Source organism: Macaca thibetana, chromosome 6 (genome assembly GCF_024542745.1).
Source record: "Macaca thibetana thibetana isolate TM-01 chromosome 6, ASM2454274v1, whole genome shotgun sequence".
In the NCBI taxonomy this organism is placed as follows: domain Eukaryota; kingdom Metazoa; phylum Chordata; class Mammalia; order Primates; family Cercopithecidae; genus Macaca; species Macaca thibetana.
This window is the reverse complement of record NC_065583.1, coordinates 37,535,898-37,560,909: the sequence shown is the minus strand read 5'-3', so window position 1 is coordinate 37,560,909 and position 25,012 is coordinate 37,535,898. Positions and strand designations below refer to the sequence as shown.

The 25,012-nt window shown below is 36.3% G+C and overlaps 2 protein-coding genes across 4 annotated transcripts in view; one reads left to right on the top strand and one right to left on the bottom strand.

Annotated features, from left to right (window-relative positions):
* Window positions 1-8,811: 8,811 nt before the first annotated feature.
* Window positions 8,812-20,430, bottom strand: YIPF5 (Yip1 domain family member 5). Of its 2 annotated transcripts, none has more exons than XM_050794949.1 (6): window positions 20,275-20,430; window positions 19,589-19,708; window positions 14,515-14,687; window positions 13,184-13,329; window positions 11,304-11,485; window positions 8,812-9,672 (listed from the first exon to the last, which is right to left on the bottom strand). In XM_050794949.1, exons 2-6 carry the CDS (start codon window positions 19,696-19,698, stop codon window positions 9,510-9,512), a joined length of 774 nt encoding a protein of 257 aa, XP_050650906.1. In that variant the 5' UTR covers window positions 19,699-19,708; window positions 20,275-20,430; the 3' UTR covers window positions 8,812-9,509. The 2 variants fall into 2 exon arrangements, with proteins under 2 accessions (XP_050650906.1, XP_050650907.1); XM_050794950.1 differs by having other exon boundaries at window positions 20,024-20,417.
* Window positions 20,431-20,575: 145 nt separating this feature from the next.
* KCTD16 (potassium channel tetramerization domain containing 16) overlaps window positions 20,576-25,012 on the top strand; it is a 313,427-nt gene continuing 308,990 nt past the window's right edge. Inside the window, exons 1-2 of one of the 2 annotated variants that reach the window (XM_050794941.1) lie at window positions 20,576-20,714; window positions 24,170-24,323. The gene's annotated coding sequence lies outside the window, so the exon portion shown is untranslated. Of the gene's footprint in view, window positions 20,758-24,169; window positions 24,324-25,012 lie in introns of both variants that reach the window. The other variant, XM_050794937.1, reaches the window with a different exon arrangement.

Here is a 25,012-nt window from a genome sequence, read left to right as displayed (position 1 = left end):
TATTTCATGATAAAATTAAAATATATTCAGGGAAAACTTTACCATGTCAGCATTTATTCTTTTTTTAATATAGCTAAAATCTTATTACCATCTCAGAATTTATAGAATTTCAGAATTGAAATGCTTTAAGGAATCTAATTTCTTCATTTTATATAGAGAAAATTAAGGCCCAAAAATTACTTATTGAAAAATCTTACCACATTTTTTACCCATAACAGGGTTAGCACTAAGATATGTATTTACCACTCCTGGTTCAAAAGTATGCACGAAATGTGTCACTTAGTTACATGAAAGGAAATAGATGGTTGGGCACAGTGGCTCATGCTTGTAATTCCAGCATATTGGGAGGCTAAGGTGGGAGAATTGCTTGAGCCCAGGAATTCAAGACTAGCCTCAGCAACATAGTGATACTCTGTCTTTACAAAAGTATGTAAAAAAAATTTCCAGCTGTGGTGGTGACGTGAGCCTGTGGTCCTAGCTACTCAGCAGACTGAGGAGGGAGGACTTCTAGCTACTCAGCAGACTGAGGAGGGAGGACTTCAGCCCGAGAGGTTAAGGTTGCAGTAAGCCACGATTGCACCACTGCACTCCAGCTGAGGCAACAGAGCAAGACCCTGTCAAAAAAAAAAAAAAAAAAAAAAAAAAAAAAAAAAGATGTGAGGTCACCTTTACACACTTATCATTAGATACATGGAACATGCATGTCCTGATTTGGACTATACAATTAAAGAAAGACATGAATAATTTGGAAGGAATTTAGAGATTAATCCAAAGGCAATCAGAAAAAGAAAACAAGTTGTGGGGGGGAAAAAAACAAAAACCAAAACATTGAAGTAGAGAATATTAAGCTTGCTGAGGAGGAAGCCAAAAGCATGACTTTGTTCATGGTGGGCACTTAATGGCTTGGAACTGCATTGGCAAAACTCATAAAGCAAGAGTGGAAAACATTTTTCAAGTTCCTAAACCAGGAAAATCTCAAGCAGGGGCCTTATTTCTCCCCTTATACTTGCAAATGTATATTTGATATTATTTTTCCCCTCACTTGAAGATGAAATATTCATTTACTTTTTTGACAAAAAACTGAGAATAGACAACTTAAAACTTTGAGATGCACAACAAATGCTACAAATACATCTGATTTCTAGATTAGAGTCAACTAAAGATCAAAGGGAAGGAAGAGATTATGAACAGAACGGTGAGACATCACAAGGATAGAGACAGAGGTAGGGATAGAAGCCATACCCTAGGCATTAGCTATAGTGTTCTTCTTTAAAATCCTGATAAACTGCCTGCTTTTTATAGCTCTCAAACTGTTCAAACTCGCAGGCTCTATTCTGATCAGAATAGCGTGATTGTCAATGTGTATAAAATGATTTTTGGAGCAGTGTCAGCAACTAGAGCACTATCAGCCTGGGAACGGGCCTGGGGAAATCGGGGAGTGTGCATGGGAGGGGAGGCAGATGAAATGAAGACTGTTAGGATGGTAGTGAATGAATACTCTCTTCCAGATCTTGACTAGGGACCACAGGTTCCCTGCTTTAGTCTCAGAGGATGGTGACGTGATCGCATCTCCAATAAAGAGAAAAGAACCAAGCTCCAATTGCAACATGAGAAATTTAAATTTGTGATTAAGAAAAATTTATCAACACTAGGACTATAATGGATTTTTGAGAGGTTTTCCAGACATGTTAAATTAATATCAGCAAGAATTGGCTTATGTTATGTGAATATTTTAAAACTGCTTTAGAATTGAGTTTGAGAATTGATTTAAAGCATTCACATATCTTTCTGCTGCTTATTTGTAGTAGTTACTGCTTTTATGCCACGTACATAGGCTTTATTTTGATACACTAAACTTTGAAAATCAATGTTTACATAATATAGTATAAATATTAAAACAAATTCTCCAGCACATCTTAGCACAATCTCTCCCAACCTTTCTTCTGCTGGTTTTTGTAAGGTCCCAGATTCCTCTCTAGCACCTTCAATCCAGTCTTGACTTTCACACAGTCACCTTAGCTTCCATTCTTCCTGTAGCTGACTCCTGATTAAGACAGAGCCTCCACGGTTTGCTCATAAATGATTCTCTCTTATTTTACATGAATAAAAACAGAAAGTCAGTGTGACTCATGTCAAATATTAAATTCTAACTTTGGTTCAAAGTAGATGGTCAATGTAACCATGTCTAAACACCCTTCACCTCATTGGAGATGCAGTTTAATCTTTTATTCAAAGCACAGAAATGATTGGCTCTATTACAGAAAATATCAAAACCAAGTTATCTCATCAGAAGACTGTGATCTAAACCAGGGTCAGAACAGAACATGATCTAAAGAGAAGATACAAATTGAGCCTGGGTTAAGTACGACTTTGTGACAGACCCAGACATGTGAGGAGTACCTAAATAAGCATTTTGGCCAAGGGATGTTGTTCAATACAACTGCTCATGTAGTGAGTAAAATGTACCACATTTAAAATATACAAAAATAGTTTTAAAAAATGTATTAGAAAGCAAGCCTATCTGTAGGCTACAGAACATTATGAATAGAATACCCAAATGCCCTCAAAACAACCACGTCCAAACAAAAAACAACAAAAATGCAGCATTTTAAATCATTTGACTAAGAAATTCAACTCTTAAAGCTCAATACAAATTTATATAACAAACTGATTTATGCAGATGTCTGGATTTGAGGTGTTGCTTTTAGTTTTCTTACTGTGGTAAAACTTAATGCTTAGGAATTTAAATAGGAACAAATTGGGCAATAAGGCCTAACTTGAGCAAAGCCGCTGTCAGATCATGCTATACATTTGACTTTATCGTTAGCACTGAGTATTGATACAATTTAAGCACAATTAGTCAAATATTAGGGGCAGCATGAAATGACTAAATTCGGTGGGCATACAGACCCAATCAGGAAGTTTAAAATGAGATTACTTCAGAATTTCTTAGAAAGCTATGTAAAGACAGTGACCTAAAAATTACACTGTCAGAATGACTCTTCTAAATAGGAAGAAAAAAAAAAAAAAGGCAGCTCCCTTTGAATAAAGTCTTCTCTTCCAATGTGGGAATAATTTGAGGTAGGGGGTGCTTATCATCTGTTTGACAATATTCATATTCCACTGTTACAGAGTAGTAGAAAAACATTGAGATAGTTGAAAACCAAAGAGCAATGCCTTGTACAAACATGGATGTGATTTTCATGCTTCAACAACTAACAGAAAACTATACTCACACTAAAAAAAACTTAGGAAATAAAAATATTGAGATTTTAAGAATTTAAATTGGCCAGGCATGGTGACTCATGCCTGTAATCCCAGCACTTTGGGAGGCCTAAGCCGGTGAATCACAAGGTCAGAAGTTTGAGACCAGCCTGACCAACGTGGTGAAACCCTGTCTCTAGTAAAAATAGAAAAATTAGCTGGGCGTGGTGGCAGGAGCCTGTTATGCCAGCTACTTGGGAGGCTGAGGCAGGAGAATCACCTGAACTTGGGAGGCAGAAGTTGCAGTGAGCTGAGATGGCGCCACTGCACTCCAGCCTGGGTGACAGAGTGAGACTCTGTCTCAAAAAAAAAAAAAAAAGAAAAGAATTTAAATTGAGTTTACAATAATGACCAACCTGAGCACAATGAACAGCAAATGTGATACTCTAGTTATAAAAATGCCAACAGCGAAGCTGCACAACTTACAGTTTTTTAAAAAAGTACAAAAACATCAACTGTCCAACAATAGGGGCTAAGTAAATTAAACTCCACTCACTTAATTAAATGATATCCAGCCATTAAAGAGAATGAAGTAAATCTCAATGTTCAGCATATATAATAATGCCCACAACAGACTGTTAAGTTTAAAAACAAGTGACTTTGAAAACATTATGTAAACTCAAAGATGCCAGAAACAAAAGGCCACATAGTACATGCTTCTATGTCTATGAGATGTCCAGAATAAGCAGATCCAGAGACAGAAAAAAAGATTAGTAGTCGTCAGGATATGGAGGGAGGGGCAAATTGAGATATAGAGGATTTTTGTGGGGTGGGGGTAGGGGGGGTGATAGAAATATTCTGAAAATAGTGGTGGGTGATGACTGTACAACATTGTGAATATACTAAAAAACATTGAATTGTACACTTTAAAATGGTTAAAATGGTAAATTTTGTTATATGATTTTAATTCAATAAAAACAAGTTTAAAAGCTATGTGCATGTATGTATTCATGTGTACACAAGTCACTAAGAACTGGATTCTCGTGTGTATAGTCGATAAAATGTATGCTAATCTATTTAAAGGCAGTTATGGGGGGAACGAAATTTAGGGATAGGGGGGCAATTTCACTTGTTTAGTATTAATATTCTTCTGGGAAAAGGTACTGTATATATTTTAGTCTCTATTAAAATCTATCCTAAAACCCTTCTCTTGAACTTTAGAAACATAGATGTTCTGGTGGTTGCTCTGCCTCCCATTCCCCTTTCCATGTTTTTTAAAAAGTTTATTAACATAATTTACATACTGCAAAATCCACCTATTTTAGTATACATTTAGTAAACATACAGTTGTGCAGCCATCACCACTCAAAAAGTTCCCTCCTGCCTCATTTGCCGTCAATCCCCACTACCACCTTCTGGCAACTCCTTATCTGCTTTGTCTTTATGGATTGCCTTTTCTAGATATTCATATAAATGGAATCATATGACATGTGGCCTTTTGTATTTGTTTTTTTTTTTTAACTTGGCATAATATTTTTGAGGGTCATCCATTTTGAAACAGCTTATCAATAATCTGCTTTTTATTGTTGTATGGAGGTATTATCATGATGACGGTGTACCTAGAAAAGGAAAAAGATTTTACATTCCAAAAATTAAAAATTAAAACACAGAAAACAAAAGGGCTTTTAGTGCCATTCATTGCCTAAAGACTCTACCAAGTTCTCCAATATTATCAGACCATGAAACTGATAACTGAAAGCAAATGTGTCATTAAATTTTACAAAGACACTCCTTTGCATTATATTCTAACTAGGAAAATACAAAATAACTATATTTTTTCCATTTGTGAGAAAATAAAAGAGTCATCCAACTAGATTAAAAGTATAATTTACAAGCATGTTAATGTTTCTGCTGAGTACTTCGTTTTCTCATTTTTTTCTTTATTCATTTGTGTGTGCCACAAGTGCTGATAAGCTATTGAAAACACCTTAATGCATAATTAATCACTCTGCAAGCAATCAGCAGATTTAGTGCTAGTTGCAGAAATAAACCAAATTCATATATGCAAGGTAAGCCTAATTAGTTAAGCTCACAAAAAATGTAATATCCGATTTTTAGAACCTAATGTGCTCAACAAAGTATTTGTGCTTTTAAATTAGAACAGCTCTCTATTTAATTAGTCCTCATTTGAGTATGTAATCATTTTAATTTATTTACACAAACACAGGACATTGTGCTCCATCAGCAGATAATGTTCTTCATTAACCAGAGTAGGAACTTTGTGCTCAAGGGCAGCAGAAATATTTCCACCTGTGATGCAAAATCAGAACTGCATACTATCAAATTGCATTCTCTGGTTTTGATAGTCACCATCCTAAGATACATATTTGTTAATAATAACACAAGTTTGACTAAGTACTCTACCAATCCATAGAAATTAACAATTTAAATATTTAATGTTTCATTTTACCTATTGCCCAGTTACAAAGTGGATATTTAATTATTAATGAACAAATTAACTTACCGAAATTCAAGTAATAGTAATGTACTACAATTCAAACTTCAATAATTTGGATGGTGGAGAAGCAGAGTTAATTTTTTAAAAAGTTAATTCTTTCTTTGTTAGGGGTGCAAAGTAATAATAGCCTAGATTGTAGACAGTGGTGAGGCTATGTTTTATTTACACTGTATAAAAACAAACACTGTATGCTTGGCAGGCTAATGACAGATCATTCTTATGTATTTGTTAAAGCACATGAACCAATTCTTCCTTTAGGCGTTTCCAATAAACCTGGATACCTTGTTACTGGCACACTGCTTCCGCTAAATCCTAAATACACTCTAAGAAGAAAATAAAAGAGGCTCTCTTTAACTCATCTGCTGTATGTTTTTGCTAGTAAATAACAGTTGAAATTTGACATGTCACAAAATGAGTCAGCGGATAGCATGTGATGGCAACTTTAACATGAGGAACTGTTTGGGTAGGAGGTTTGCTCTATATAGTATTTTGAAGGAAGGCCCAGTGCTACTTTTTGGTAAGTATGCCTCATTGTACAATCTGTATAATAAGAGCCGCTATATTGTTTTGAAAACTTTCCATACTACTTTATGAAAGGCTAAATACTTGCTATATACATACATTTTTTTCTTTTTTCTTTCCACAAACGAAGGGAAACAACTTGTGTGAGTAACTACATCAGATCTGCTTTATATAACAGCATGGCAAATGTGGCCTTGATTTCCCATAACTCTTCACGATATACAGCATCTCTATAGAGTAATATTTTAACTTGTACAATTTCCCTTTAACCAAAGTTTAAAATTCTTCCATTTATGTGAAAGAAATCTAGTGTATACTTTACATCAGAAAGTCTCCCTTTTTCTGTAGGTAGTAAGTACTGCAAGCATAATTGCATGATTTTAACTTTAGAGACAACTGACAACTTTGGAGCATATCTGAGTTTAGCAATGCCTATTAAGGTTAAAAATATAAATGTGCAAAATACCAAATGTACAATGCTAAATTCTATCCCAAATCACATCATTAGATACATTTTAAAAAAACTCTCTTTGATTAGGTGGCCACTATCCAAGGATAGTATCTTAAGATTTCTAGAACTTTACATTATCTGCATAACTACATCTGGAAAAAGAATGTCTATTTCCATAAGCCTAGTTACACAGCTCTTGAAAATACCCATTGATAAGCAAAGTATTATAGCAATGCCATAAAATTTATGTTTACTCCATATGTAAAGTCAGCTACATGATCTTGGCATGTATACATGCATGAGTAACACACTAGTATAAGCCAACTTGCCACTCCACTGACAAGTACAGTATTTGGAGACAAGGCATGTGTCAGTCTGTCACTCCCACAGTGAGTTTCAGTTACTCGGTGACAATCACTGGATGTGTTTTTAGTTATGGTGAGTGTCTCTAGTGTTTAAAGATACCCATATGCTTTTAGCATAAAATGGGCCTAAAGCAAAGCAGGTAATCTACCTGGTACTTAACTGAAGAAACAAATCTATTCCAATGATAGACAAAAAAAAAAAAAAAAGCCACATAGTACTTTTCGACACACAGTACAGCAGTCTTTAATGTATATAGAAATATGCCTACATAACAGAGTTTGATAAGAGAAGTTTTGGCTATATATGACTCTGCATGTAATCCAACTCTGGAACAAAATTTGCATTAATTCCAACTCCAATGCATAGCTGTTTTGACAAAGCAAGTTAAGCATAAAATAGCTTTGCACCTTATTATTTTGGAGCAAAATAAAAAATTACCACCAACAAAAAAAATCTCTACAATAACTTAAACTAAAAATGTTGTTGAGGATAGAGTAAACAACAAAAAATAAAATAATTTGATCCATATGTGGGTATTTGGCTGAAGATTAACAGTCTTAAGTCTAACCAACAGCGAGATAATTTTAATTTCCAAAGCACTTCTACCGTTTATTAGCAATATTTGGATATTAACGGAAGACATTTGCCTTAACAAAAACTATATTGAAAAAGACAAATGAATTGAAAAAGACAAAAGTACTATCCAAGAATTACAATAAAAAATTTAGTTAAGTTGGAAAGCCTATCAAATTGCTTTTCTAAAGCAATTTGGTAAGTTTGAAAATCTAGCCCAAAACAAATTAATGACAAGTGAGTTTCTCCAGATGATTAAGAATGAAGAAAAACATACTTATGTGAATCAATAAATATGTTATTTCTCTCACCCTCTTTTTATGCTTTGAAAACTTGTTCTAAACAAGAACCACTGATACATCAGTTTGGCATTTCTTTTTATTTAGTCTGCAAATCTCTTAAAAAAAAAAAAGCAGTATTTTCCTCCTTGTACCCTATCTTTCTCATAACTACAACTGAGCTTTGTCCAGAATCAGAGGCAGTTTTTCTAGAAAAAGCCAATGATCAATATGCAAGATACAGTATTTTCCTATAGACTCACTCTGGCAAGAGAACATGACAATATAAATCAAATACATTTAATACAATAAAATAATATAACTCAAACTGCTTCTCATTTAATACCCTTTTTGTCTGATTCTATATTAGCTGATTTCTATCCTTAAAGCTTAAATTAGGGGTCAAAACCAGAGACTAGTTAAAAAAGAGAACAGTAGTTTAGTAAAAGTAAACTCAGTAACACAGTTAAAATTAATTGGGAAAGTTTTAATTAATAAGCATTCAAATGTACTTTACATTGATAACTGCAATACTGAATTTTGTAAAACTTTAAATATTTCCCTTAAAAAAGATTAGTGATTTTTTTTCTTTTCGGGAAATGTGGAGATCCAACGATTATAGCATTAATGCAACCATTCCAGGTCCCTCAGGTTGAGTTAACATTAATATCTAAGTAAGTGTTCCCATTTCATGTCTACAATAAGGTAGATTGTGAACTTCCTGTATCTCTGAATTCTGGCAAAAATTCCACAAGATAATTTACAGTAATGTCAAATTTTTGGAGTGCAAACTCATACTCTACATTTGGATCACTTTCCTCCTTTGAGTGTACCTGACTTGAGAATACAAGGCAATTTTTCTTTCCTAAATCCTTGGAAAAATATTTTTGCAGTAAGTCTTGTGTCTTTTTTTTTTTTTTTTTGAGATGGAGTCTCGCTCTGTCGCCCAGGCTGGACGGAGTGCAGTGGTGCGATCTCGGCTCACTGCAAGCTCTGCCTCCCAAGTTCACAATATTCTCCTGCCTCAGCCTCCCGAGTAGCTGGGACTACAGGCGCCTGCCACCATACCCGGCTAATTTTTTGTATTTTTAGTAGAGACGGGTTTTCACCGTGTTAACCAGAATGGTCTCAATCTCCTGATCTCGCAATCCGCCCACCTTGGCCTCCCAAAGTGCTGGGATTACAGGCATGAGCCACCGCGACTGGCCGTCTTGTGTCTTCTTTACTGTGACTGGGTTGTTTTTAAGAAAGGTTATCAGCTTTGTGTTTGGTTTCCCACAGTTGATAAAAATCTATCAAAAACATTATAATTTGCAAGGAAAAAGGTTTTTCAAAGGCTGCAGGAACCAGAAAGAATTAGCATTTCTTATTTGTATAAACACAAACATTTAAAGCTAGTCACACTGCAGGTAAATCCAATACAGTATTCAAAAGTTCTATAAAAATGAACAAGAGATACACATTTACTTTCATTGCTCCAACAGTCAAATGTAAATCTGCATGAGAGTTGCGCTGCAGCAGTTCACCGGTCCAATTTAAGAGTTCAAGGTCCTTTTTGTACATTTGGCCCACTGATGTTCACATCCCAAATAAATTTTCAAAAGACAGAAATCAGGGCAAAGACTCCATATAACAAAGCGCAAGGATATGCTACTAAAAGTTGCTGTCCTTCCATGGCTAATGCAGAAATAAATATTTTGGAAGCAGAAAAACTACACCATCCAATAATCCCAGCAGTGAGAATGATTCCTACCATTCCTCTGTAATCAACAAGGAAAAAGGGGGGAGGAGAAAAAAAAGCAGATGACATTAGTTATGTAAGAATACTACAATAACCTATTCTAAAGCATTTTAAATTTACATTTTAAAACTGCAAGTAGACGTATGCAGAAATAATCAGGATTTGTTTTTTCAAATGCTAAAATGTACCTCACAGTAAATTCAATGATGGCAAATCATTTCATGTGATAAACAGCTTTTGTTAAACTGTTTTACTTTTTAAAAATATAAGGTCTCTCACTCTTGGCACTACTAACATTTGGGCTGGATGTATCTTTGTTGCGGGGGCTGTCCTGTGCACTGTCAGAATGTTCAGCAGCATCTCTGGCCTCTACACCTAAGATACAAGCAGCACCCTTGACCCCCATCAGACATTGTCAAATGTCCCCTTGGAGGCAAAATTGTTCCTAGTTGAAAAAAGGGTTTTAGCAGAAAATAACTTCTGTAAAATTCAAATATGAATACACAAATTCTTAATGAATAAGAGTGATTTCTACACTGAAAATACGAAATATTTCTATTGAAAGCAGAAATAGTATAAAGCATCACTTTGCCAAATTTCTTGTATCAGACAAATAATTGACATATTTGTCTCTTCTCCCAAATCTCCACTTTAGCTTTCAAAGTGTAACAAAGCCTGACCACTGGTAATGTCTAACACTAGTCACAAGGAGGATTTTATATTGAGACCATCTGTACACTGGCCACAAGGAGGAACCTTATTGGCAGTAATGTATACCTTTCCTTTTTTTTTTTTTTTTTGAGACAGAGTTTCGCTCTTGTTGCCCAGGCTGAAGTATGCAACGGGGCAATCTCGGCTCACTGCAATCTCCACTTCCCGGGTTCAAGTGATTCTCCTGCCTCAGCCTCCAGAGTAGCTGGGATTGCAGGCATGCGCTACCATGCCCAGCTAATTTTGTATTTTTAGTAGAGACGGGGTTTCTCCACGTTGGTCAGGCTGGTCTCAAACTCCTGACCTCAGGTGATTTGCCTGCCTCGGCCTCCCAAAGTGCTGGGATTATAGGTGTAAGCAACCATGCCCAGCCATACCTTTTCTTTTAACCTAACATAAAATATCATTTAAAAATTACACATACTTAAAGCTGCTTACAAGTACATCTATCTGAGAAACACAGTAGGCTGGTAAGTCTCTTGTCATAAAAAGATTACGTTTCATTTCCAGTTAAAAAGCTGCCCAATAGAGTATGTATTTATTACTCATACATTTGGCATATGTCCAATGGTTTCAATAAATTAGGTGGATCTAGAAAACACCAAAGAGGGTAAGCATAATTTGAACAATAATGACTTGACCTTTCTCATGTAATATTTAACAATCACCCTGTTCAATTTGTTACCACTATGACAATGGTAAGTAAACACAAAACTAGTGAAATTCTTGATCATGGGTAAAACAGAGATGGTATAAAGGTTTTAAAATTTATTCTCATTACCATTGTTCTTCATCCAAAACCATTTGGCACCATCTCTACTACAAGAGGCACTATCTGATATGTTTGCTGAATCAGTGATTTATCTCAAACTGAAGATGAGGTGAATCCTACTACATAGAATTGGTCAATCAACCCCCAAAATAAAGAACAGTACTTACTGCAAAGAAAATATCACCGCAAAGCTGGAAAGCAGGATCATAGGCAGAAGACAATATCCAAGGACACTTGCCACACAACCAAATGAAACACCTGTCATACTCATTAAGTTTAATAAACAAAACATTCCTAGACATCCGATTGCACTGATCCCGTATACATAGCCAAACTGGATTTTGCCAGCCTACGGGTAAAGAAGAAGATTACAGGTTAAAGGGCAAAAAATAAGTTATTTCTGGCCTTATTTCACCTGAATCAGTATAGGTAGGAAATATTTCATGAACATCAAAATCTACTAATCTATTCTTTATGTAGAGAAGTAAAAGATTGAGCAGACTGGCTTGCTACATTCTTTGTAACTTTAAAGTACACAGATATTTGGTTCTCCATTTTCCAGTTAGCGTGCAGGCTTGGCACAGAAGTGAACAAATAAAGAGACAAAAGCATAGCAGAATCACTCAAAATAGTAAGGTTTCTAAAAAGAACTCTGAATGATTTTAGGCAAATAAACTATAGAGACAAGAGGGAAGCCATTCAGAATATTTAAATAACAGTTATATCAGTTGAAAGTACCTAATTCCACCAAAAATGCCCCCAAGCAATTAAATCTCATTGGTGGAGTTGTCATAAACTTTCTAAGAAGAAATCTTATGATTCATTTTATATGGGTGTTAGAGGAGCAAGGGGAAAGGAAGCCAGGATAAACAGGAAGCCAGGGTTCTGTGAGGAGGAGAGAAGAAATGGCAAGAAGAATATAATGGAAGATATATATTTTTTAATTTTTCCAAATTATTGGCTGATTTACACAGTCCTTTGATTAAGAAAAGACAACAATAAGCAGTTTAAGCACTGCAAAGATTAGCTAAATTGGAATTATCCTACTGTTAGCCGAGTTTGTGAACAACAAACTTTGTATTCAGGTCACACTATCACTAAAACCAGTTTACAAAAAAGCCTTCAAAAAGCTATTGATTTATCCAACTTTTGTCATATAAAACTAAATTAGGAGAATGCCTCTACAGTTTATGTTAAGTAAACAAATTGTTGGGACATTTATTAGATTATTTGTAAATACTTGACTAAAAGTGCAGAAGTTTGAAAAAGCTGAGTTCATTGATGAATTCATTCATGTAGTAACAAAAAAACTCACATTTGTACAGTGTTTTTCACTTTTCAATGTGTTCTCACATAACCTGTCTTGTTTCATCTTCAAAATAATCTTGCTAGGTAAGCAGGACAGGATTATTTTCTATGAGAGGAAACTGAAGGATTAAATGATGTGGCCAAGGGCAGATCAGGAGCACTCTGTTCAAGCCCAGCTCTTATGACTAAAAATCCCATCTTCTATACATTACAGTAGTTATCTCTTATTAATTCAGAGACATAAGATAAAATAAATATTAACAATTATCTTTACAACTTTTCTGTTTTCAATATGCCTTAACATTCTTGGGAAGGTGATAAATTGGGAAAATAATATATGGAAAAGTAATCATCAGTATGACTATAACAAAACATTAACCAAGGTTTAGTGATTTTTAAAAAAATATTTAAAAAAAAAAGCAATAGCGTAAAAACTGTAAGTAACCTCTGAAAAGGCAGAATTCTAATGAGGGACTGAAGCTATACCTGTTGTTTACTATTTTATTTTCCCCTAATAATTGAATCATTTCTTAGAACAAGAAATGATTTTTAAAACATGCTACACTTACTATAGATGGAGAACTAACGAATAGGTATAAATACAAGCAACTCAGTACTATTCCAAACACATCAAAGACTTGAGGTGTAAAGCAGAGTTTCAAAATGGCTTTTGGTAGAACATTCAAAATTTAAAGGTTGTTCTTTAATTGCACCCTGAAGGTTGAAATGAAAATCTTACCAGTAGCAATGTGGCTCCAAAAGCAAGGCAAAAAACCATTGGTCCTGCCAAATCAGTTTCATTCATGATGCTGCCATCTGCTACTTTTAATGGATGTAATACTGTTAGTGTTTTTTGCCAGATGTGGTCAAAATTGATACCTAACTCTAAGGAGAAAGAAAATTTAAAAGTTAATTAGGATTTGTGATGTATTTTTAACTAACTGATCAAAATCTATGTTGAAATGGGAGACAAAATGACATAGATAGCATCAAAAAAGGATCTAGCAATATTGGATGACATTATTATTATTATCATTATTGTGGTAGGTTCTCTCTCTGTCACCCAGGCTGGAGTGCAGTGGCATGATTATAGCTCACTATAGCCTCAAACTCCTGAACTCAAGTGATGTTCCTGCCTAGCCTCTTGAGTAGCTGGGACCACAGGTGTGTGCCACAACATAGAGCTATTTCTTTTCTTTCCTTTTTTTTTCTTTTTTTTTTTTTTGGAGAGATGGGATCTTGCTGTGTTGCTCAGCCTGGTCTGCTGGTCTCAAGAGATCCTCCCAGCCTCGGCCTCACAAAGCACTGGGATTACAGGTGTTGAGCCACTGTGCCTGGCCTGAATGATATTATTTTAGTGAGTTCTCTATGCCAGTCTTCAATGTGGTGCTCATCCCACAAATATGTCATTTCTGGATTGGTGTTGGAAAAGGGTACGGATCTGATGAAAAAGACAGTTATTACATCCCTTAGGCATGACTGCATAGCAAAGAATATACAAAAACGGTTAACAGTAAGAGGTTCTTTATCTGGGGCTTCAGGAATACCTGGGGGCCCATTTAACTGTATACAAAACGACGTCTCTATGCATATGTGTGCATTTTTTCTGAGGAGAGTGTTCATACTTTTCATTAGATTTTCAAAGAATATCTAGTTCAAAAAAAATGTTCGGAACTACCTCTTCCTAGGTTTTGGAATACAGTTTGAAAATCACCATTTTTTTAGTGATGTCACTAGTTCTGCCAGTTTATTTCCACATAGAATAATGGATACCATGCTTTTTCTTCTCACTTTTTCCACTAGTAGAATTTGGCCAATAACCTGAAGTAAAAGTCGATGCTGACAGAGTAATATACTTTATTATCACTATTAAAAGATCTATTAAAAATCTGGTCTCTTCTGGCCCAATGTGGTTTCACATATACTCTGTTTAAAATGAGTTGTTTAGCAGAAGACTTTTTTCTACAAGATTTTTTTTTAAAGGAAAATACAATTTCTCCAAATTAAGATTAATTCTCACTAACCAGCTGAATACTATTGAGTACTATCAAGTGTTGCAACCAATCTTACCTTCTAATAAAGGTGGCTCATCCTCAAAGCTGTTTCCATAGAAGGGCTGAGGTGAAGCTGGAGTATATGCCTGAGTTGGCTGGTAAATCTGCCCAGTGTATGGCTGTTGTGGCTGCATCATGTCTGGAGGGACAAATCGGCCTTGCTGCGAATAGTCATAGCCAGCATACTGTCTATAAATGAAAGAAAGTCAAATTTTTCAGAAGTATTTCAACTCTGTACAGTTAATATCCCTTAAATTCCTAAATTTTCATTTGACAGCTAAAGAACCTTAGTTGTGCAATTACTAAGATACAAACTTTGCCAATTTTTATAAATCATGGTTGAAATGATTACTAATATCAAGCTGATTATCTACAATAAAAACTCATAATTTTTATAAAAAATCTTCTTAATGAAACCAATATTCACTTACGTAGCACTAAGCATTTTACCAACTGTTAAAAGTTAGGAGGTCAACAAATGAAAATGTAAAAATTGTGTCTATTTTTCTCCCTTAGTGGATATATACAATATGAAGATACACTATGAAATAAAATCTATGGCTAAGACTGAATGAAACCTTAGGATATCAAACTTTGTAATACATGTTATATAATTTTTCACTGTAATTTGGATAGCCATTGAATCATCGTTCTTCTTTCCTCTTCATAGTATGTTACCTTTGGCAAGTGGACAAATCTCTTTAAGAAAACCATCAATTTAAAAACAGAGTGGACAAATCAAGTTTTGCTTTGTGAGCACTTGTTGAATATAACAAAACATTTTTAGTACACTTTGCATTTGAACAATATTTTTTCAAAGTACTATTTCTCAAAGTAGTTATACACTTATTGTCTCATTTGATATGTGCTATGGCAAACCCTGTATCTAGAGGGAAAGCTTTATCACAGCTATTTTAGTGACAATGGCAAGAGGGAAGAGAAGGATACTGAAGCCACATCTTTAAACATCTGTTCCATCATGTTTTGAAAAAAATCCAGCTTACTGATGGGACTAATCTAATGATACACCAAGAAACACAGATGTAAAATAATTATTTTAAAAGATATTCTTAAAAATGAGAGCTGAGAAGCCTTAGAAAACCTTTAGTCTAATTCCCATTTAAATTCTTATAGCCATAATGTCAGTTGTTTTCCTTGGGGTGAGGCTCTCTTTACTTGTTTTTGGGAAAATATCTGCCGAATGCTCAAGTCTGAATAACCATAGTTTGTCTGTAGTTCTTTCAAATAAAAATGGTCTTCATGAAATAACAGCCAGTTCAGCTTGCACAGGTGCTTTTCGTAGAGATAGTAATTGTACTTGAGTATGTAGTAAATACTAAATTTTGTCACAAAGAATATTAAAGAAATAGGCTGGGTGTGGCGGCTCAAGCCTGTAATCCCAGCACTTTGGGAGGCCGAGACGGGTGGATCACGAGGTCAGGAGATCGAGACCATCCTGGCTAACATGGTGAAACCCCGTCTCTACTTAAAAAAATACAAAAAAGGCCGGGCGCGGTGGCTCAAGCCTGTAATCCCAGCACTTTGGGAGGCCGAGACGGGCGGATCACGAGGTCAGGAGATCGAGACCATCCTGGCTAACCCGGTGAAACCCCCTCTCTACTAAAAAAATACAAAAAACTAGCCGGGCGAGGTGGTGGGCGCCTGTAGTCCCAGCTACTCCGGAGGCTGAGGCAGGAGAATGGCGTGAACCCGGGAGGCGGAGCTTGCAGTGAGCTGAGATCTGGCCATTGCACTCCAGCCTGGGCAACAGAGCGAGACTCCGTCTCAAAAAAAAAAAAAAAATACAAAAAAAAAAAAAAAACACACACACACACAAAAAAAAACTAGCCAGGAGAGGTGGCGGGTGCCTGTAGTCCCAGCTACTTGGGAGGCTGAGGCAGGAGAATGGCGTAAACCCGGGAGGTGGAGATTGCAGTGAGCTGAGATCCCACCACTGCACTCCAGTGTGGGCGACAGAGCAAGACTCCATCTCAAAAAAAAAAAAAAAAAAAAAAAAAAAAAAAAAGAAATATGTGTACTAAAGGGTCAGGATTTAATAAAACGATAATTCTTACTGCTTCCTCAACAGAATCCTTAAATGAAATTGACTACCTGCCAACTCTCTAACAAGTCTATAGAGTGATGAAGAATACGATGACTACTAGAACAACTTGATGCCACTATCTTGATTCATATTTGGGTACCAGCAGTTTTACCAATCAATACTTTTGCAACAGCACTGCAAATGTTAACATACCTAAAAAGGTATATGATATCTTAGTATTGTTATGAAAATAACTTTGACCTTAAAGAATCTCAGAAGAGTCTCAAGGACCCTCTGTAGTCTACAGCCTAAATTTTGAGAGCTACTGATACAGACCCATAAATTTCATGCAAGGAAGAAAAATGCTGCAAGCAATTGTTTCAAAGGTGGCACCATCATTCCATCTTCAAGAGGAAAGGTGAGAATGACAACATCATAGAATTTTACTATTTTCCTTTTCTGGCAGGACCTATTCAGGAAAATTTCTGACTTGCTCCTGCTGGTTTTAAACTAAAACATGGTATGTGAGACATGATCTTTATAGGCTAAAACGACATACTTTCATGGCAGGAGAAGCAGCAGATACTAAATCAATGCTCTCATAAGTACTCTGAATCAATAACAAAGACAAACCCTCTTAACATATTGGGTTGGTTACCTAAGTTCATGGAAATCCTCAGATATTCCATAAAGATACTATCAGGCAAGTCAAAGAAGAAAAAAAATAACCTTTCATACTTTAAAAAATGTGACTTGGTATTATGATATATTTCATAAGCATATCTGGAATACAGTGTGGAATCTATCCAATTTTCCATTCATATAACTCAACAGATTATGATCAAAGGGCCTTTTACACTTTTTTTTATTGTTTTTTTTTTTTTGGTGAATGGATATATGAATGATACTTGTGAAACACCTATAGAAGAAACCATAAAATGTTAAAGCTGACTTCATTATGGCAAATGCAGAACTGTGTACTAATAACAAGTCAAGTTAAAAATGTAAAGGCAATGCAAGTAATATGCTATTTGCACCTAGATTTTCACCAATGGCGAGCGTAAAGTTATTAGCGATCTCTGTTACCAAATTAGCAAATCCAACAAAACATTATTTGGTTAACTGAGATGGACGTTTAAAATGTCATTAGATTGCAGATCTACTTGAAGGTACACAGAGAAGAGTCCAGCTTTTAAAAAATAAATCTCAGAAACTCAAATTTATTACTGTTAATACATTAGGGTTCTTGTTTTCCCAGGCATCATCTATAAACCCAAGTTTACAGCAATAATGGTTATATAATCACCCGGAATAAAACCTCTTCACTAGTACTGAAGCAATGCTTACTGGTACATTATTTGGTTGGAATGAAACTGTGAGAACAGTTAGCAACAAGTTGTTTAGAATATCTAAATTGCTGTGTAGAGATCTGAAATGACTGTTAAATGCAATGAGACTATAAGTCACACCTCTTAAGTGATGCAAATGTGGACAGGACAAAAAAGCAGAGATAGATAAATCTCGTAGGCTGCAATCTAAATGGAATAGTTCTGTTGAGTTCTAATCATAAAAATCATTCGGTTAAAAACAGGCCTGCATACAGAGACAGGTTCTCCAAAGCCCTGTTGCTGCTTTAGGCAAGGGTTTATTAGATGGACTCTGTCTCCCATACACAAAGCAATCACCATAAATACATATTTAGGTAAATAAATGAATGGAAATATCTCAATACAAATTTTCCAATTCTGCCCATTAATTTATCAAAAGAGATAAATCTTCATTGGTATGTAATTAAGTAACAGAAAAGGGAAATGAATCACAGAGGGTATTCTGACATGCTCACTCCCATTGTTCATATGTGTTAAGTTTTAGAGGAGAAAATAAAGCCTTAGAATATACCAAATTAAGCAGACTCGAAGAGACTATAGGTTTCATAAAGGATAGCTTAACCAAGACAGACTGTATTATAGAGCCACACCGAATTTGAATTTTGTTTTGTTTCTTAAATTCTTGAGCACTCTAATCCAAACACATTCTTGTATTGCATGTTTCTCACAAACTGACAGATACATAACCTTTCCCTGCCCTCAACGTGGAACAGTCTTTATGAGGTTTTAAATTCGGGATCCATGGATGATCATCATATAACACATGAATTGTCTGAAGTTATATATGCACATTTATTTGGGTATTTGAGTGAATGCATGTATTTATGGGAAAGAGGCCCAGTTGTAATAAGATTCTCAAAGTGATCTAGAATCATCTTAAGTTTAAACAATCCTAGTATAGGAAGCTCCTTTATTTGACAGGAAGTTGATAAGATTATCTCTAGGGTCCCGAGAAACTAAGGAGATGATATCCTAGGTGAGATTGCTAGAAAGCCTTCAGTTCATGTATTTTTGTCACAAACACCAGGTACTATAAAAAGATCACTTTTTTTTTTTTTAATGTTCAGAGGCTAATGGCTTTGAGTCAACCTCCTCAGTATGCAACTTATAACATGTGTGGTACTGACCATAAGGGTTTCAGAAAGAGGAGTAACGAGGAGTAATAAAAATGATTATCAACTGCTGTATGAAAATCACCTGATGATTCATAATAGGGAGCTTACATCATTAAATAATGTCACTAAGTACTTTCAATTAGCACTGATAAAAGTCTCAAGTTGGACTGATTTAACTACTACCAAAATATTTTAATTTTTCACTGTCCCATGAACAGCCTGTCTCCTAGGTACCTGAAGCTCCCATCATCATCTAACTACAGAAATACTGTTACTAGAAAACAGTTCTTCCAACAAGTTACTTTTCCCTTCATGGTACACCTGAAGATTTTGCAGAAGATACTCAACTGTAAATAGAGCAAGCAACTGGCTTCAAACCCAAGCCAGTGTCACATATCTCTCTAGAGGAAGAAGATTATGCATGAAAGATCATACTCCTGATAAAGAACATGTTCACACATTGTTTTAGGCAGAACCAAGTATTCTAAATATGTGTTTTCACTGCAATGTAGACTAAATTAATTGCCAAAGATGAAAAGTTACTTGCTATAGGGTCCTCCACTTCCTCCATAATCATAGGACTGCTGTGACTGATCATCGATGCTATAACTTGTCTGGTAGAAATCCGTGTTTAAGTTTTCAAAGCCTGACATTGCAAATAATCTGTAATAAAAGAGAAACGGCAAATACTGCTTATGCCCAAGGTTCTACTGAATTCGCTCCTGGCAGTCTGCTTAAGCAAATACAGAACACAACAAATATTTTTTCAGTAATTCGGGGCGGGGGCGGGGGAGGAACGCAGCATTTGAAGGGCGGTGGCGGAGAGAGAGTAAGAAAATGCCTATTCTTTAAGTTGCGGCCCAGTAAGACAACTCCACCTTAAGGAGCTGATAATGCCTTCCATCAGGGGCGAGGTCGTGGGAGCTGTGGTTCCATAAGGGGTCTAAAATATCAATAACAACAAAGATGATTTTTCACCTTAGGACAGGGCTTTACAGCTGACAACGCGACTGCTTCCTTGCAAAATAAGGCCCGCAGCCTGCCAGGAAAGTGCAGAATCTTGGAAGGTCGCGCCTGAGGTGCAGGGGCCCGCGTCAGGGCAAGGACTTGAACGGGAGCGAGGGTCTGAGCGAAAAGGACCAGGGCGCGGCGCCGAAAGACCGCAACAAGCCCATTTGCACAGGTGTGGAGAGAAGCTGAATAGTGTGCCACGGGCCTGGGTCACTCACCAAACTCTCAGGCTGCGCTGGCGGCGAAGGCAGTAGCTTCAGTAGTCCCAAACAACCCCCAAACTCTGTTTCAGACCCTGAAACAGCCCCGTTGCTACGTGTCACAGGGCCATAAAACTGCTTCCGGAGCATGTCCGCTTGCGCAGGCGTGTTAGCAAGTTTTGCGCTCTCCTCTTTGGTTGGGCACCGGTGGGCGGGAGGAGGAGACACGAATATAGAGCATGCGTACTATCTACCCCACCTGCGGCGGGCCAATGCGAAAGAGGAAAGTGCTTCCGGCAGCCTGGTTAGCGTGAAACCAGGAAAGCGCAGGCGCAGCAATTGCTGCTTACTTGTGGGGAGGAGGAGGAGTTTCTCAGACCGAGGTGATGAAAGGCTGGGAGGCGCTAAAATGAGACAGCCGGAGCCCCCCTTTCCTGTCCACAAACTACAATGCCTCGGTATCTGCATTTATTGTGATTCAAGCACTGTGCTAAAGAGTTTGTATGTATTATTTAATCTTTACAACCTAATGAGATGGTTACCCTATTTCCCTGTTTTAAGTGAAGCTATTAAGTGTGCATTCTGTGCTAGCTGCTGGGGATACTGTAGTAAATATAAGCTAGATGACATCTACCCACCTGGCGTTGGTGGTGGAGAGGGGTAATCGAACACATACAAATGCGAGTGAAATTGCTGCTAATATTCTTTAGCGCTCCATAAGAGTAACATTCATCTGGGAGGAAGAGTCTGTAAAGCCACTATAAGAGAGTTAACGAAGGGTGAGTGGGAGTTAGAGAAGACAAAAAAAAAAAAAGAGGAAAGGACAAGGGTAAAGAAGGATAATAGGTAAAAAGGTAAAGGGAAATAAAAAGGTAAAGGGAAAATAGCCTGAATATTTTAGGCAAAGAGAACAATGTGTGCAAGATCTGGGAAACATGGTCTGAGGAAAGATGAAAATCGAGCTCTGAACTTAAGCATTATTAACATTTTGGGTCAGAATGATTCTTTGGGTCATGCCCTGTGCGTGATGCTTAGCATAGCGTCCCTAACCTCTAGCCATTAGATGCCAGTACTCCTCATAACCAACCACCACCACCACCACCAAGTTGGGACAGCTAAAAATCTCTCCAGACATTGCCAAATCCAAATGTCCCTGGCGCGGGGGTGGGGGCAACATCACCTGAATTTGTGAACCACTCTTCTAAGTGGAACCTGAGTGACTGGAACGGCAAGTGAGGGGAGCCACATAGGAGTTGAGGCTGGAATAACAGGAAGGGGCCAGGAAATATCCTGTGGGATTTGTGTGTTGGTTCTAAAAGAAATGAAGATTGTGAACTGATGAGTGATGTTTAGATTGTTTCCTTTTGAAAAAGATTGCTTTGGCTGCTGTGTTAAATCACTTTCCCAAGATGGTGGAATCCAAATACTGTGACTCCAAATAACATGCTATTAACTAATGAGCAGAACTTTCTTCAGGGTTTATAGTAATAACATTTATCATGAGCCATTGCATTATATTCCGGTATCAAAATCCTGAGGCCCTCACAAAAGAAGCCAGACCATTGTTGAGGACTAGTTTCCAAAGGAACAATAAAATTTCACTTAAAATTTTTCTCTCAACACCCCCACCGCAATAAAACAAACAAGTAAAACTAAAACAAACAAAAAACGCACTCCCCTCCAAACAAAAATAGCAAGAACAAAAGGCTATAACAACCATATCAAAAAACCTAGGATTGTACCTTAGAAACCAACAGGCAGCTGCCCTTTGAGGTTTTTACTCCATTGGTGAATTTAATTTTTTTTATTTTTACGGATACATCATAGTTGTACATATTTATGAGATAAATGTGATATTTTGATACAGGAATACAATGTGTAATAATGAAATCGGGGTAATTGAGATGTATCTGTCGCCTCAAACATTTGTCATTGCTTTGTGTAGAGAAAATTCTAAATCTACTCCTAGTTATTTTGAACTATACAATAAATTATTGTTAATTATGGCTACCCTACTTTGCCACTGAACACTCGATTTTTGTGCTTTCTGCCTATATTTTTGAATTTCTGAAATTGCTCATTCAAGTGTTCACCACCTTTCATCAATAATTTTAGCATTTATTGGTTTAGGTATCATTGGCACAACTTTAGGTAGAATGACCACATATTATGATTTGCTGGAGACAATTCCATTGTCCCATTTTCTGCCTATTTTTCCTTACCCCCAGCATAATTATTAATATTGTTCCCTTTTACTCTCAAAAATATCCAAGTTCAGTTGATAAACTTTGTGATTGTACTTTCTTTAAGCTACATTATCCATGAAGCTGTGTTTCGAATCATCAACAAGATGCAGTAATCCATCATTATCTACTTAATCTTATGGTTAAAAAAAAATCTGGTCTGTCTTGTTTTTTTCTGATGTTTCTGTTTCTTCTGAATCAAAAAAGATATCCCTTTCAAATTTGAGTGAGCTACAAGAATATGAGCATTAAAAATTGTCCATTTAGATGCTGGTAAGGTTGTAGAGAAAAAGGAATGCTTATACACTGTTGGTGGGAGGGTAAATTAGTTCAGCCATTATGGAGCACAGTGTGGCGATTCTTCAAAGACCTAAAGACAGAAATACCATTCTACCCAGTAATCCCGTTACTGGGCATACACCCAAAAGGTTATAAATCAATCTACCATAAAGACACATGCATGTGTATGTTCATTGCAGCACTATTCACACTAGCAAAGACATGGAAGCAACTTAAATGCCCATCCATCATAGACTGGATAAAGAAAATGTGGCACATACACACCATGAAATATTATGCAGCCATAGAAAAGCAATGAGATAATGTCCTTTGCAGGGACATAGACAGAGCTGCAGGAAATTATCCTTAGCAAACTAATGCAGGAACAGAAAACCAGATACCACATGTTCTCCTTATAAGTAGGAGCTAAATAATGAGAACACATGGACACCTAGAGGGGAACAACACACAGTAGGGCATGTTGGAGGGAGGAGGGAGAGAATCAGGAAAAATAACTAATAGGTACTAGGCTTAATACCTGGGTGATGAAATAATCTGTACAACAAACCCCTATGATACAAGTTTATCTATGTAACAAACCTGCACCTGTACCCCGAAGTTAAAAGGTAAAAAATTTGCCTGTTTTAGGAATGAATTATTAGATATAGATGTTCTTCAAATTCTACTTCTGTCTCTGAAAGCAATTAACATATTTAAATTTTCCCCCTTGAATTTCTGCTCCAATTGAGAAGCCAAGCAAGAAAATTGAGTTACCTGATTGAGTTTTGCATATTGTTTATTTGACTTTGAGACATAAGCCAAAGTATCCTGCAGATGCCCATTAGGGATTTTGAGAACATCCACTAATTTCATGGCTAATCATGTAGGAATTTCATTTTGGATTTTTTCCTTTTTTTCTTTTGCATTGCTCCCTCACTCTGGGATAGGCTTCAGAAAGTTATATTAAAGGAAACTGGAGTCCTTGGTAGATGTGCCGTCCTCTGTTAAAGTCACCCACTTGGCTTTATCAGGAGTAGAAAGCCTCACCTAGGTCAAGAGATGAGGCAACATGAGCTAGAGCTATAATAGCTGCACAGTCCTTCCCTGGGACCTAATGTATCCATCACCAAAACAAAAATGGAAAGGACATCCTAATAATGAGTAATATTATTTAGTTAAGACAGTCATGCTAGTATACACACTAACACTTTTACATATTTCACAAACACACACAAAACAACTTCATTTTCTTAGTATGGCTCTGAAACTAAGGTACAGGCCCTGGAGCCAGACTGCATGGATTTACATTCTGTACTACTTACTTGCCATGGAGCTTCAGTAATTTATTTAAAGATATTTTAGAGTTGCCTTCTTTCCCTTCTGTTTTTTAGTTAATATGCCGTGGAAAATTGTGCCAGAAAATTATGGTTTGAACATGGGCAGTTTTCTCCTACCTTCAGCTATATCCACAAGCACCACATGAAATGGAGATCTGGCAGCTCTGTGTATTTCAGTCAAGTTCCACAATGAAACCTGACAACTACGGTAAAAACCAAATAAGTGCCAGTGTTTGTTTTCACTGTCCCTGCATATTAACTATGTAACCTCTTTTCTCAAATATGACAATTATATTTCCTCTAAATTATCTTTTTTCCTTTACCAAAGAGTTTCCTCATCAAGTCTTCTGTACTAGGTTATTCAAATTCTGCTTCTGTTATTTCAGTTATTTTACTTTGAACAATGAATAGTTTTGAGAAGATAGATTTGTCTGTAATGGCGTTGGATGCCTTTGTATAGAACTGGTTTTTAAAAGGCAAAGAAATTTAACCCTAATTTTATAACTATTCCTGGAAACTTTACATCGGTATTGCAAGTGCTGCATGTTGTTAAAAAAAAAAAAAAGTCTTTTAAAGATAACATATAAGCAATATTGTAAATACTGTAAATATTTTCATTGCAGAGATAAAAAATACCCTCTTAAGTAACAAATAAACCTTTCTAATATCAGGTGAATGGCTAATGTGGCTTGGAATATCAGTTTCAGTGAAGGCACTGAAGCACTGGAAGTCTATATTTCAAATAACTTGGGTAGTAAGGGAGATAATATGAAAAACAGCATGGGAGAACTCACAGTGGGCTCTAATGATGGCAAAGCCACTCATGCCAAAGGTAAAAATGAAGGATTTGAAAAATATGACAGTTAGCACCTATATATACTTCAAGCATTTGTGTGC